General features: G+C 48.4%; 3 protein-coding genes across 3 annotated transcripts; 1 reads left to right on the top strand and 2 right to left on the bottom strand.

The window, feature by feature from the left end:
- Positions 1-646: 646 nt before the first annotated feature.
- On the top strand, positions 647-2,472 carry GGI43DRAFT_97498 (uncharacterized protein). Its single transcript, XM_083210606.1, has 2 exons — positions 647-697; positions 836-2,472. Exon 2 carries the CDS (start codon positions 965-967, stop codon positions 2,198-2,200), a length of 1,236 nt encoding a protein of 411 aa, XP_083058905.1. The 5' UTR covers positions 647-697; positions 836-964; the 3' UTR covers positions 2,201-2,472.
- Positions 2,473-2,624: 152 nt separating this feature from the next.
- GGI43DRAFT_97388 (DUF3433 domain-containing protein) lies at positions 2,625-6,821 on the bottom strand. Its single transcript, XM_083210605.1, has 3 exons — positions 6,122-6,821; positions 4,512-6,067; positions 2,625-4,444 (listed from the first exon to the last, which is right to left on the bottom strand). The coding sequence occupies exons 1-3, from the start codon at positions 6,484-6,486 to the stop codon at positions 2,766-2,768; spliced, it is 3,600 nt and encodes a 1,199-aa protein (XP_083058904.1). The 5' UTR covers positions 6,487-6,821; the 3' UTR covers positions 2,625-2,765.
- A 1,579-nt stretch (positions 6,822-8,400) lies between these two features.
- Positions 8,401-10,561, bottom strand: GGI43DRAFT_97349 (SMI1/KNR4 family protein). Its single transcript, XM_083210604.1, has 3 exons — positions 10,324-10,561; positions 10,188-10,240; positions 8,401-10,098 (listed from the first exon to the last, which is right to left on the bottom strand). Exons 1-3 carry the CDS (start codon positions 10,329-10,331, stop codon positions 8,600-8,602), a joined length of 1,560 nt encoding a protein of 519 aa, XP_083058903.1. The 5' UTR covers positions 10,332-10,561; the 3' UTR covers positions 8,401-8,599.
- Between the last annotated feature and the right edge of the window lie 3,007 nt (positions 10,562-13,568).

Raw genomic sequence — 13,568 nt, 5'->3', positions numbered from 1 at the left:
TTAGGGGTTGGATTTAGCCTGGCTTGGCCTTCTGGGGTTCTCGGCTGATGTCCACTCATGCTCGCTATTTCTGGGTCGTTCTTCTGAGATCCTGAAACAACGACTCTGGCCTATCAGTGGACTCCCAGGACACTCCCTTTGAACACTAGGTAGACTAGACTAGTGATCCGCGGTCCCTCGAAAACACCCTTTTCCAGCCCGCGGTTGAGCTTACTGGATCGACTCTTTCTCCGCTGGCTTTGTTTCTTCCATGAGCAAAACATGCGTGTCATTAAGCATACGGTCCCGTTTGGACCCTGTCCCCTGCTTCGCCAATGGCTCCCCTGCTTTGCTCTGTTCCTGCAGCTGTATCTTTCCTGCTAGTCATGATCTAAGGGCGTTGGCGCCTAGGCCGGTTCCCCTTCGACATGCCACTCTGCGGAACGCATTGTATATAATGGACGTCACATCCCAACCTCGTCTGTAGTTTGTTCTCTGTTTCCAAGACATCACCAGTCAACAGTCCTTCCTTCAAGTGAAAGTCGTCAAGACACACTCTCCTTCATTCTTACACGAGGCTAGCCCTTGTTTTCTTGTTTTACTTTTGTTCAACTTTCCAAAGACTTTCCTCACATACGCTTGGCCTGGTTGCCTGCTATTTAAAGAATCTGTGATATCTTATGTTACTGTAACCTACCATCTACTCACAGCTTTCACTGTAAGTCAGCATTCCGCTCTGCACACTATTTCATCTCTCTGCCCCTTTGCTTTAACTCAAGCTCTTGGGTTTCAATAAACACCCCAGGAATCATTCGTATACAGAGGATGGAATATAAACTAATACAAGTGCTCTCAGGTTCTATATCACTGTTCAGTCTTTTGAGCAACCTTCTTATTCCCGTCTTGACGATTATTCATACCACTACGACATCCTGAGGCTTTTTCGTCCGGTACGATTTAGACTCTGATACTACTCTCCTCCAAAATGTTCTCCAAGCTTTTCGCCGCTACTGTCCTGGCTACGGCCGCCAGTGCCCACATGAAGATTTCCAGCCCAGTCCCATACGGTGCCTCAACTCTGAAAAACGACCCTCTCCTTCTTGATGGCTCGAACTTCCCTTGCCAGCTGCGAGATAACGGCTATGATCTTGAGGGAGCTAGCAATGTATTTGCCCAAGGCAGCACCCAGAAACTCGCCTTCATTGGCTCTGCTGTCCACGGTGGCGGTTCTTGCCAAATTTCTGTTACTACTGATGCTCAACCTGACAAGAACTCTGTCTGGAAGGTCATCAAGTCCATCGAGGGTGGCTGCCCTGCTAAGGGCCAGGAAGGCAATATGGGCGACAACGCCGCCGCTGTGGACCCTTTCACATACGACTACACCATTCCCAAAGAATTGCAGTCTGGCAACTACACTCTGGCCTGGACTTGGTTCAACAAGGTCGGTAACCGTGAGATGTACATGAACTGTGCGCCTTTGACTGTCACCGGATCAGGAGGCTCCAAGGATTTCCTGAACACACTCCCAGATATGTTCCAGGCCAATATCTTCGACGTAGATGGCTGTAGAACTGTGGATGACAAGGATCTTCGGTTCCCCAATCCTGGAAATGATGTTGACTATTTCAACGGCACTACCAGTGCCTTTGGCGGCCCAACTGTTACAGTCGCAGGTACAAAAACCTGCGCTTCCGCCACCGCCGGCGGCGCAGCCCCTACCAACAGCGGATCTGGATCTGCTCCCACCGGTTCTCCTGCCCAGCCTACTCAAGCCAGTGTCCCCGGCGGCGTCTTTATCACTAGCCCACCAGCTTCTCAGCCCGCTGCTACCCAACCCGCCGCTTCTCAACCCGCCGCTTCTCCACCCGCTGTTTCTCAGCCTGCCGCCTCTCAACCCGTTGTCACTTCTGCTCAGTCTCAGGCCCCGGCCCCTGCTGTTACCTCTGCCGCCCCCCCTCCGCCAGCTCCCAGCTCCGGCTCCAACGCCAGCGCGGGATCAAGCCCCAAGAGCGGTTTCGCTGCCGGAACGGCTTGCTCTACTGAAGGTCAATGGAACTGCATTGACGGGACTCATTTCCAGCGATGCGCCAGCGGTAGCTGGTCTGCTTCTATGGCTGTTGCCGCTGGTACTTCATGCCAGTCTGGTCAGGCTGCGAGCCTCAACATGGTTACCAAGCGGGGCAAGAAGTCGATGCGCCACGCCGTTCGCATGCGTGCTTAAGCATCATTTTAAGCATTCACTCTAGACTTGGATATTTAGCCTGTTACGGTTTTTTTTTTATTGGAGAATTTTGGGATAGATTTGTGGTGGACATTTTAACCATTCCCTTGAAGGGAGGATTGACATTCTTTTGATGTATATACTTCTGTACTTATACTGCTCTTTCTTTTTCGTTGTATCATCACCGAGGTTTTAGATTAAACTTTAGAAAAAATACATTTGGGCACATATAAACTTGGGCTTTTTTTATGAAAATATTATTTATGTTTTACCTGTGACTACCTTAATAACTTGACTAAATCGATTAATCGTCGGAGTCGTATCGACCTTCTCATTATGTATTACGAAGATTTTTAAGAGAAGTTCCTCTTTCTTCTTTTTGACTTTCAAGAATTATGTGTTGTACGAATCTTTAATTGTTATTGTTACATTCTAAAGTATTATATTTGCCATATGATCAATCCTTATAAATTCAAATGAAACGCTCTGATTAATAATGATCTAGGATGATCTATATCTAGGTACTGATGCTATAAACTGAAAAACACACTCCAGTAACCAGCTCTCATAACCAAGTGCTGTTACTCACTGGCCCAAGCGCCTTTCTCTTCTTCAGACCGCCAGGCGCTATCCTATGTATGAAAGACCTCTTCTCTTTCAACGATGCTGGATCAATCAACGCAACGTGGGGATCCATGTCAATTCCCACATGCACCTTCTGATCCACTCCAATGTACCGCCCGAAACTATACGTCTTTTCCTCCTTTTCATCTTCCGACGATGATGACCCTTCGTCGTCATGAAGAATGTGGCTTGCGGAAACGAATGCGAGGATCGATCCAATGGTGGTTGGCACACGGGGGAGATTGAACATGATACCGCGGGAGTAGAAGATGATGACCGCGATGATGTTGAAGCCCAGGATGGTGGCAGTTATTATGAATGCGTTTTGGTCCACGAATATTCGTGTTTCTTCTCTTAGCTTTTGGCCTGTTATTGAGAGGTCTTGATCTCCAGGACTGAAGACCATTTGGTTAAGGCTAAGAACAGTGACAAATAATTGGCTGTACAGTTTCTCGATTGTTGGTATCAAATCATTGGGATCGGGCGGTGGCTTTTCGGGGTCCAGGAAGTCTCTTGAGTTTAGAGTTATGGCCAGTAGATAACTCATCCAGTCTCTCGTCAGAGTGTCATTGTGCCATTGAAGTGCAAACCCATTAATTAAGCCGTTCATCAGTACGATCATTTGTTTCGCCGGCATCTCTTGGTCGTCGCCATCTGAGTGCGTAGAAATATCACTCGTTCTTTCGTATTCCAACACATTACCCTCTGCATCATGACGCACGTCAAACATTGCGGTTTGGATATACGGCTCACAGTAGGCGAAGCTTGCTTCGACAACCCCGTTTACGTCAGCCTCATTTGGGGTTCGTCCCCAACCAAAGGTAATGGGTCTACTGCAGCCGCTAACGATATCGCAGTATTCGATGGAGGACAGCCCACGACTGGATCTTATATCTTGACGTGTTCGAATTTTCATTTTGGCAACCTCGACAATATAGGAGCTATTGCCCGTGCATGTCTTTCCTAGGTTGGGCGGAAATGTAATTGCAAGTTTTGACGATGGTATGGCAGTGCAGTTTGTGTTGACACCTACGCCGCGAGTCGATATTCGATAAGTATTGCTGCTATTGCCTTCGCTTCCGCTATCAACCGTGTATGGCTGGAAGAAGTAGTCAGATGTCGTCCAAGGCGTCAGTGGTGTTCCAGAAGAGATATTCGCCATGGCTATGTACATTTCGTCTTGATAAACTCCAGTGGTGACTAGTGTTTTGTTGAAACGAGAGTTAATGCTAAAAACAGTTTGGTTATCAAACTGTGGAGCGATATTAGGGGTAAAAGTAGCAGTATAGTTGGCTGTTATCTGATCTTCGTTGAAGAGCGCACCAAGCCCTACAGCGAGAACATTGGAAAGAAGAGAAACGATACATATCATGACCAGCATTAGATGCCCGGATCTGAGTGCCCTCCATGCCACTAACTGAGGAGGGAGTGCCGTGTATGTTGCTTCGATGGATTTGGAGGGCTGGCTTCGTCCTTTTGACATAGTTTTAAATGGTTGTAGAAGACATAGGAGCCTATTGAGAAGAACCCAGAAGGGCTCGGAGAAAGTAGCGAACGCAATAGGGATATAATTCTCGAGAATCTGTAGCACTTCAAAATTGCTTGACGGTCGAATGAGGCCTGTTGGTATTATTAGAAACGCAATATTGTGAAAGCATACGGTAGAATAATAAGAGCCAAAACTCACCATTTTCCTTATCATTCTGAGCTTTAAGATATGAAAGGCTGACAAGAGCTCCAATTTGAAATACACCAAATAGTAGTCCCATCTCTCTCCGCAAAACCGCCGGTCGAATAGGCTCATAGTATCCAGCTGGCTTGTTGAGTCGTTTATTACTTTGAGTTTGTTCAGAATCCCCTATCTTCTCTATGTATAAACTTTTAGGATCATTGTTATCGCTTCGCGCAAGTCGGAATTTGTCGCCCTGGAACAGCTCCTGTAGCGATTTCTCATCCGCGTGGTCAACTGGACGGAATAGCTCGTTCGTTTCTGCTCCGTTGCGGAATATAGCGGCAAGCCTTGAGATGGAAGATGGATTAGCGCTTAGATAGCTCTTGGACTTGTGGCAAGTCCACAAGAGGCTGACTGTGAAAATCGCCACAAGGAGGAGGAGGCCTTCGACGATGGCGGAAAACAATCTGCTGACAATGATGCCGCTCTGCTGAAACGAAGAAACTGCAGTGCTGTTGCCCACATCTGTCTCATTAAATAGCAAATGGCTTACAGCAATAGCAAACAGATATTTGTGGGCGCGATTGTATGCTTCATGAAGAGTATTTGGATCTCTATAAGGAGTTGCTGGCTCGTTACGGCCAGCAAGGGCATACCCAACCATGTTAGAAACTGGAAGAGCCAAATTTGTGTTGTCCAGCCGAGCATCCAGCTCAATGACCTGCTCAAAAGGGAAATCTCGCTTAATGACCAGTACTTCCTCCATGGGCATTCCAGCCGCGATGAGGAACTCGAAAGACGTTGAGTTGAATTCTTTCTCAGTAAGAGGCTCTCGGGGCGATATGGGTTGAATAGATGTATTCTGAGGCTTATAACCATCTGTAGCAACTGAAACCATTACTTGCTGCTTATAGTAAAATGGTTGGCAAAAAAGCGCTGTCATATTGACTTTAGAGATGTTCGAAATGTTGTAGCTGGTGAGTGAAATGTTGGAGCTGCTAACTGTATTTGCCCAAGTGGCGAGGAACTGATGTGTCGAATTTTCAGTGGCGGGACAATTAACGGAATCTGCTAAGTTGTAATCCGCGAATGGACTGGTATGATATCCAATGTAATCCATAGCGAGATTTGAGAAGAAACCGAATTCGACGGTGGTATTGCAACCCTGGCCGTTCTGGAAGTTCCAGTTTGTTGTTGCAGGAAATTGTCTCTGGAACTCTGCCGGCCAACATTCGAGCTCAGTCCACAGCTTCGTTGTTGTAGCCGTCCAATTCAGCTGCTGTTGAGACACACCGGGGTCATTATCGATATAGAACGGAAGGATAGCATAGTCGGGGGTCATAAAGGGAGGGAAAGACTGGCCAAGCCATGCCGTGGCGTATCCCGTGTTGAGGATTTCGTTATTCAAAAGTGTTGACTGGTTCAATAGCGGAACTAAGGATGATCTCGTTCCTATTATTGCTGGCGCTGTTATGTTGACGAAGCCGGTTCCCATAATAGAGCTTTGTAGAGGAGTAATGAACCAGAAGACAACTACCGTCACTGTTCCAGCAAAGAACACTGGCCAATGTCTTTTAAACTATTAGATGCTGAGCCCTTCAAGTATACACTAATTGTTACTTTACCTTCTCTTAGCCGCCTTAAAAGGAATAGTGGCCATAAAATCGTAAGGGTAACTAAGGAACATGGAGTTCTCAGCCGTCGCTCCTTCGAGCTTGGATAGCTCAAACCATGGCTGCATTCGCTTAACGTCGAGATCGACCCAGCTCCATATAAGACTGTACAAGACGGCGACGATATTAGGGCCATAGAGATAGCTGATCATCGCGTACTGCGGAATCTCATCTTGGGTTCGTGACAGCGCAAGAGCGCCCTTGGCTTTGCTCAGGTGTGCCAGCACTTCGATGGCGCCGGCAATTAGAAGTGTCAATATTGTAAGTAGCACTAAGATGGCGGGTTCCATAGACAGCGGTTTCCAGCCTCTTTGCATCCCTAAGGGAAAATTTTGGTTACCTCATTTCTCTTTTGTGATGCGTACTAGGTCTATATTCACCATTGCTACTGTTTTGTCGTACTGATGGCGCTTTCCTCGGACGTCGACACCATAAGCTGTTTGCGCCATCTAAACTCGATCCTTGAGAAAACTGGGATTGTAGCGGTCTTCGAATACCGTAATCGTTTGGTGAAAGTGGTTCAAGCTCGGATTGCGAGGCCATTATATAAGCCAAACCAAGAAAAGATGCAAATAGCCGTCCAATCTCAATTCAAGCATGCAAACGCAAACTTGGCTGGAAGGTCGTGGCCAGCCACAGCAAGAAATGCAGATTTATGAGGGAAAAGAGTAATCTTCAAAGACAGTGTACATAGAAGGAGTGAGAAAGGAAATGAAAGAGGGGAAATGAAAAAGACAAAAGGCAAGGCAGAAGGATGAGGCGGAAAAGGTTACACAAGGACAATATAAAAAAAGATCACCAGGCGTAATATTGCCGGAAACACAAGCTTACTTCAACGACCAACAACATGTATACATTCCATCTTAACGCCATGCCCCGTTTTTATCTATAGAAAATTGTTAACGCCCAATCTCACAAGTTCGTTGGTTCCATGTGCAGCTATGAAACTCGGCCATCTCCACTTGACGGGTAAGTGCCAGCGCTTGCTAACCTTTGGCCAATAGACGCGGCTCTACACCGAATAATGGCATAACGTGGGTATTTCTTATTTCGGATGCAGCATTAGCCAAATAAGCTCTCTATTTGCCTTATCTATTGGTTATATCGGACAAAGGCGGGGTGAAGCCTTGTGTTTGTGCATTTTGTGCCTTGAATCATGGCATCTGGGTGAGGCTGTGGCGTTCTATCCACCGACGGTGTAACAATGAGACCCTCACTCAATATACTACAATTCCCAACATCATGCTCCCCTGCGCCTCTGAAAAAGATAAATGGCAAACACACAAAATTTTCGTTATCCCAGAGAGACATCAAAAAGCACAAAATCAAGATATTCCATCCACCTGTAAAAAGCAAGACAAAGAAAGAAAACAGCCAAGGGGCCAAAAATAAACTAGCGCCAGCGGCTGTCCCCTAGTCCGTGCTTCCCGAGCCGCCCTCTTCTCATTGGCTGAAGAGCTCACAGCTTTTCCCTTGTTAGCCAGCTGGCGCTTAAGCCACAGACGCGCTGGATGGGCAGATCGACAGAGAATCTTCAGCAACTGAGCAAGGCGCAAGCGCTTTGCCACAGAAGCTCGTATATAGAGCATGTACATGTGACTAGGCAAGGCTTTACTTGACTGTTTGTTGTGTGGGTGAGTTGCTTTTGACCTTCGGTCTGTAGTAAGGGTGCCTAAAGCAAGATATTCACCAAATGCAGCATCACAGAATAAGGTGGCAAACACAAATCACTTTGCAAAGAATCAGCACCAGCTTTGATTAATTTTTCAAATTTTTAATTGTTTTCCATTCATCCTCAACTAATCATGGCAAAGTCCCATTTTATCCTTCTAAATTACCAGTACAGTCCAATGCAGAATAAAGCTCTCATAATGATACACAACAATTACAACGCTTCCTGCATATCGCATACTCAGCTCCACCAAATCTTTGCTCAGCAGCAACTAAACCGCGTAAGAGGGGGAAATAACAAGAGGAGGGTTTTCTGGGCTTCAGAGATAGGGCCCTTGCGTTTAGAGTATTACTCCGTATAGAAAAAAAGGAGGGTCAAAGCGAGCAAAAAATTGTATGCTGACTTCCTCCATCGCTATCATATCCTCCAAAGTGCTGCTCATCTTTCGAAGAAAAAAAGAGGTAAATAATAAAGAAGAGAAGAATAAAGAAATAGAAATAGAAAAATGAAGATGATAAAATAGAAAAAAAGGCAAAATGCTTATTTATGGCAAGCCTCCAGCGGCCGCCATAACGCCACCAACGCCCAAAGTGTCTCTTTTTTGTTTTTAGAAAACGTAGATATTGACGCGTAAACGGAGACCGCCTTCGTAATTAACCCGGTCTACGGAATCTTCAAGTCGTTCCATCGTGGTGTATGCGATATCAACTCGCAGCCATTACTTCATGTTGTCTCGACTCGTTATATAGAAAACCCCTCTAAATCTCAATCTCTTTCATGGTATCGTCGATGATAACCTCGGGGTGTTTACCGTTTGCTTTAGGAGACTCGACATCCTTGCCCTTGTCCTTGGCCAGGTCTGACTCTGAGCGTTCAAGAGTCGTTACGGTAGGACGCTTTGCGTCTTCGCTGTTTCGTGGTGATTCATCATCATCCTCCACGTCGACCAATGTGCTGGGCTCGATAACCGCGTCTGTAAGCTCAACTGTTGCCTCTTCTGTCACGCGACTCAGGAAAGGCGCCGGGGGTTTGCCGACACCGTTCCTCATGGGGCTGGTAAGAGGAGAGGCATCGCGAAGACGCTGCATCGATCGACCGCGGATATCGCCATTTGAATCCTGGGGATTGGCATAAGGCGAGGCAGATCGAGAGCCGAGGGGTGAGTTGCTCTTGGAGGCGACTCGGGAAACAGGTCGTTGAGACTGTCGCTTGGCAGCCTGTCGTCCATGCTTCTGGTCCATTCTCCATCGAAGGATGTTGAAGTAAGAAGGTTCAACTCGCGCGTCTTTGAATTCTCGAAGCTTGAGCTCATTGGTGTCTTCATCGATGAACCACTTTCCGCTGTTGAGATCGTCAGCAACCAAGGCGAGGAAGGCGGCCCAAGAACGGGCAACGACGTATTTGGTGTCGTAGTCGCGACCAAACAGGATAATTTGGCCGTAGCGACCAGCAGGGCCGGGAGCCAAGTCAACGGCCAAGTTGTTGCCACCCCAATCGCGGACCAGAGGAATCCAGCCGGCGTGTGCGTATGCCTTTTGCACAGTGTTGGGAGGAATGCAGGTCTGCTTGGCCAGGAGATTCTGCCTCCACTCGCCGGGGCCGTTGGATGATGAAGAGGATCCAGGTCGCTGCTTAGAAGAAGAAGCCTCGCTGCCGGATGGAGTTGGCGGCTTGTTTGCGGCGGCGTCCAACATGAATTGCTGATTAACCTGTCGCCACGTCTCCCACTCTTGGGGGATCTCCTCACAGTCCATCAACATGGAGCCAAAAATAATACCAGTAGGCATTCCACCTCGCTCCTGGCCGTCGTGAATCATGAGGGAATCGCGGAGATCCTGGGGCAAAGAGCAGTCCATTTGATGCTCTAGATCGTTCAGATCGTTGTTTGTGGCACCCTCACACAGCTGATCAAACAGCTCTGGGTAGTTCTCCTCGGCCCATGTATCGATGCGTCTCCAGGAGTGTGCCACAGGAGGCGGTGGAGGAACTCCATTCTCAAATGACTGCATAGCGACATCACCAGGCGACTGGACCTCGAAACCATCCTTATTTACGTTCTGCGATCGGAGACCTGGTGAGTATCCACGGTTGCCGTTGGTGGGTGAGCCTTGGGCGGAGGGAGCTCGGGAATCGTCAAAGTATGGGCTGTGAATATCGGCTCGGGAGTCGGAAGCGGTCGCGATGCCTGTCATGATATGACGGCCATTCTGAAGCGGAACATGGCGACCGGTGCGCTGCGGCGAGTCGAAATCGGAATCTGGTAAAAGGCACAATTAGCATGCACGGCCGTCAAGTGAGAAATGAGAGCAAATGCGCTCATTGAATGGTGGATGAGCTAAGACATACGCCGGTCATTGCTGGTCATGGTATGCCAGAAGGTGCGAAAAGCAGATCCGAGTCTGTCACCAAATCCATTAGCCTGCTGGTTCATCGCAATTGTCGCCATGCTCTGAAGTCGCAGAGCGAAAGAGAACCAACTTACGCGGCCATGATGAATTTCTGTCGCGGGCGATTTCACCCAACTTGTGCGCAAGGAAGCAGAGGAAAGCGTTGAAAAGGGGGGGGGATGGGAGTGAGTTTGTTGGCGCGTAACTTTAAGACCAGCCCGTGCTGTTTAAAGCGAGAGAATACGAGGAGCGGCTCGAAACGAGAGAATGGCTAGCAACAGCGAGGCCTGTGCTTGCAAATAAGAATCCGTCACCCGAAAGCGTGCACGTTGCACCTGGTTGAGACCAGATCGCGAGATTGTCAACAATCAACAAAAGCGCTGCCAAATGCTGAATCTCGGATCGTTCGCGACACCAACGAAGCTCTAGAGAGAGGCGCTCCAAAAAAAGAAACGCGGTAGATGTGGCGGGCGGGAGGCGTTTTTCTGCGACTTGCGTGCGTCTGCGCTTCTGCCGGCTCTGATAGGATGGGCCTGGATATGACTTTGCTCTGACGACAGCGAATGCGAATGCTGGTCAGCCGACTGGAATTTCCAAGATCTTCGGGTGGGCGAGGCGCAGATCACATATGCACCTGTTCTTTCTTTGCGGGGAAGAGTCAGATCTGGATTCTCTCGCCGAGTCTGAATCAGAGAAAACAGCTGGTCGGCAACAGAAAGGAAAAAGAATGGAATCAAGACAAGAACAAAGGGAGCGTGGGAGAAGAAAAAAGGACGGGCAGTAGCTGGAGAGTCAACAGAGGTCCAAAGGGGCAGAGAAAGGGGATCAACAAGGCGGCGGATGCAGCGAGCTTCATGTACTTGTACTGGCTGCTCGCGAGCTGGTAGCGCAGCAATAGGTGGATGGAGCCGTTGCTGGGAGCTCCATCGTCTGCGGCGACAGTGTACCGGTACTTTGGCCGGTTGAAGGGGGCCTGGGCATTGACAGGCACCGTTAGCGCTTCGGTTGGAGACTTGTAGCGGACGGTGCCTGTAAACCACTCGTAAAATACAGGGGCTTCAGGGGACCCTCTGGGCCATTAAGCTGGACCTGGCCGCGTGCCTGACCAATGTGCTTCCGCTTCCCGCCTCAACTATTTTTCCTTTCCGGCGCTCTCCCTCTCGTCTTCGCTCTTCTGCTGAGGAGAGACACGCCTCCTCACAACGGAACTCGACTCCATTCCTGCGGTCCATCTTAATCCGACCGATGCACGCAATCAGGAAGAGCATGAACCCTCGATTTCTCGACCTGTCACTCCATCGCTAGCGCTACTGGTGAGCCAGCGACGGCAACAGAGGCCTGCAGCAGTATGCACTTACTAATATCCCGTACAGATTACTCCTGGTACCACCGGCGCCAGTCAGATGCTTGGTGCATCTCTCTTTTCGGCGCCTGTCGGCATGGACAACCATCTGAAGCCCTATCATTGGCCCTTCTATGCCGTCTACTCCTGCGAACTCGACTCTCAGAAAGAGCGGAGTCTCGCGGGGAGGGGCCACTAAGACGCTGGGCTACAGCGACATCCACCCAAAGAAAGGGGATAAACCAGGGGGCACCATCCCAAGACTCGAATATTCGACAGGGGCACGACCACCCCACCAGTCTAGATAAGTGGTTACATTGGCTGGGCAGTGGCCACTAATGCAGGAGGCAAGTCATCGACTTGGCTTTTGGGCTTTGGAAGAGGCCTGTTCGGGAAGCTCCATCGGTGTCCGGAACCGCATAATCAAGCTCGTGAAATTGCAGTGGAGGGCCAGTCGCCTTTTCCTACGCGTTTGCCCTTGCGAGTCCTGCAATTAGCATGCCGGGAGCCTCGCCGTTGCTGCTGCGGCAGCCAAAGAGGGGGCATCGCATGCGGCATGGCCGTGCACGCTCTCTGCCTACGCTGTACCTGGCAGGAGTACTGGTACTTGATAAAGGAGCTCAAACAGGAGTACATGCTAGCGGCCGTGCTCGTCGCTGCATCTTGCAAGCGGTATTTGTACATGTGCTGACCTTTTGGGATTCCTTGGAGCTTAGCATCCCGTGGTCGAAGGATGAATGAAGATGAAGGGACGGCATGGCTGCGGCACTAGCATGGCGATTTGGGACGCCACACGACGCTACTCAAGGGAAAATCTCATCTGGCGTTGAGCAGTATCTTGTGAACTGGATTGGGCGCAGTGACATTTTTCCAATTTCTCTCGACTCTCGACTGGTGTTGAACGGGCCATGGATTCTCCGGTTTTGGACGATCTCGTCCCCGTAATGGTGCGGAGTAGCATCCATTTTAGTTTCCTAAAGCTTCTGCCTTTCTGCTGCTAAACAAACTAGAAGGCTAGAGTCTCTTGCTGAGCTCCAAGATGCAAAATCCGCTAGAGCACGCCGTCTGGTTGATAAGAGGGGCTGGATGATACTACCAGCGTTCCCCTGAGTCTGTGCTCGTCCTCGGAACAACAGCCTTTTTGCCCCATTTGTAGGCTCATACCCATGCATGCTATCAGCTTGTCTAGGATCCCAGAAACGTCCCACTTCTAGAAAAAATATTCTCGGGGGCAAAAACGAAACTGTGAGAAAGAGAAAGCGAGCAAAAAGATACCTAAAGAAAACGAGAGTCGACTCATCCATGTACCACTCTCGATTGTCATCGTTATCGTCTCCAATAAAAAAAAGCTAAATTTAGAATGAGGATCAGATCCATGTAGCTCGCAAATACGGGTGCACAGTACTGTATGATAATACGCACATAGTCATTGTGGAGCGATTGAAAGGATTTTTGCTGCATGAAAATTGTGCCATGTTGTGTACGAGATACGAACCTGGAGATACGAGAGAGAGAGAAAATATGATAAAATATATATAAAAAAAACACATTGGTCTCTGGGCATCGTTTCCATGCAGTACATCGCTAGATTGTGCTGCTTACGAATCTGTTTACAGCAGCCGCGCACCCTAGAGGCGATATCGCTATACCAATATCTATCATTTTGTTGCTGGGAAAGGGAAACTTAAATTAAAAAAAAAAAAAAAAGGGAAAACAAAAGAGAGAAAAGTAAGAAGACAAAAAGAGAAAACTTTCTATATGCACACTGGCTATCATTAATATTAGGTGCATAGTGTGCCCGGCGCAAGTCTATCAACGCCAAAAACTTACTAGTACGGCTACTACTTGAATACAAATGAACCATTCAAGCGGTGTACGGGCTCTTCCAGGTAAATGGAGCAGTTAGTTTTATGCTGTCTAGGTTTCCCAACGTGTATATACTATTCCCCTCTCCAGAGTTAATAATCTATTTCCCAAAAATATGAGTTTTGGCGTGAG

This window comes from Trichoderma evansii (assembly GCF_050947405.1).
Source record: "Trichoderma evansii strain SZMC 28006 chromosome Unknown GGI43scaffold_15, whole genome shotgun sequence".
NCBI classification, from domain to species: Eukaryota; Fungi; Ascomycota; class Sordariomycetes; order Hypocreales; family Hypocreaceae; genus Trichoderma; species Trichoderma evansii.
Note: the sequence above shows the minus strand (reverse complement) of the source record. Positions and strands in the feature narration are given on the sequence as shown.

Bases quoted from the DNA above. Each gene is read 5' to 3' on its own strand.
- GGI43DRAFT_97498 (XM_083210606.1), top strand. From the start codon at position 965: ATGTTCTCCAAGCTTTTCGCCGCTACTGTCCTGGCTACGGCCGCCAGT.
- GGI43DRAFT_97388 (XM_083210605.1), bottom strand. From the start codon at position 6,486: ATGCAAAGAGGCTGGAAACCGCTGTCTATGGAACCCGCCATCTTAGTG. The intron at 6,068-6,121 runs GTAAAGTAACAA...ATAGTTTAAAAG, and splicing joins TTTAAGGCGGCTAAGAGAAG to ACATTGGCCAGTGTTCTTTG. The intron at 4,445-4,511 runs GTGAGTTTTGGC...TAATACCAACAG, and splicing joins TCAGAATGATAAGGAAAATG to GCCTCATTCGACCGTCAAGC.
- GGI43DRAFT_97349 (XM_083210604.1), bottom strand. The intron at 10,099-10,187 runs GTATGTCTTAGC...GCCTTTTACCAG, and splicing joins CATGACCAGCAATGACCGGC to ATTCCGATTTCGACTCGCCG.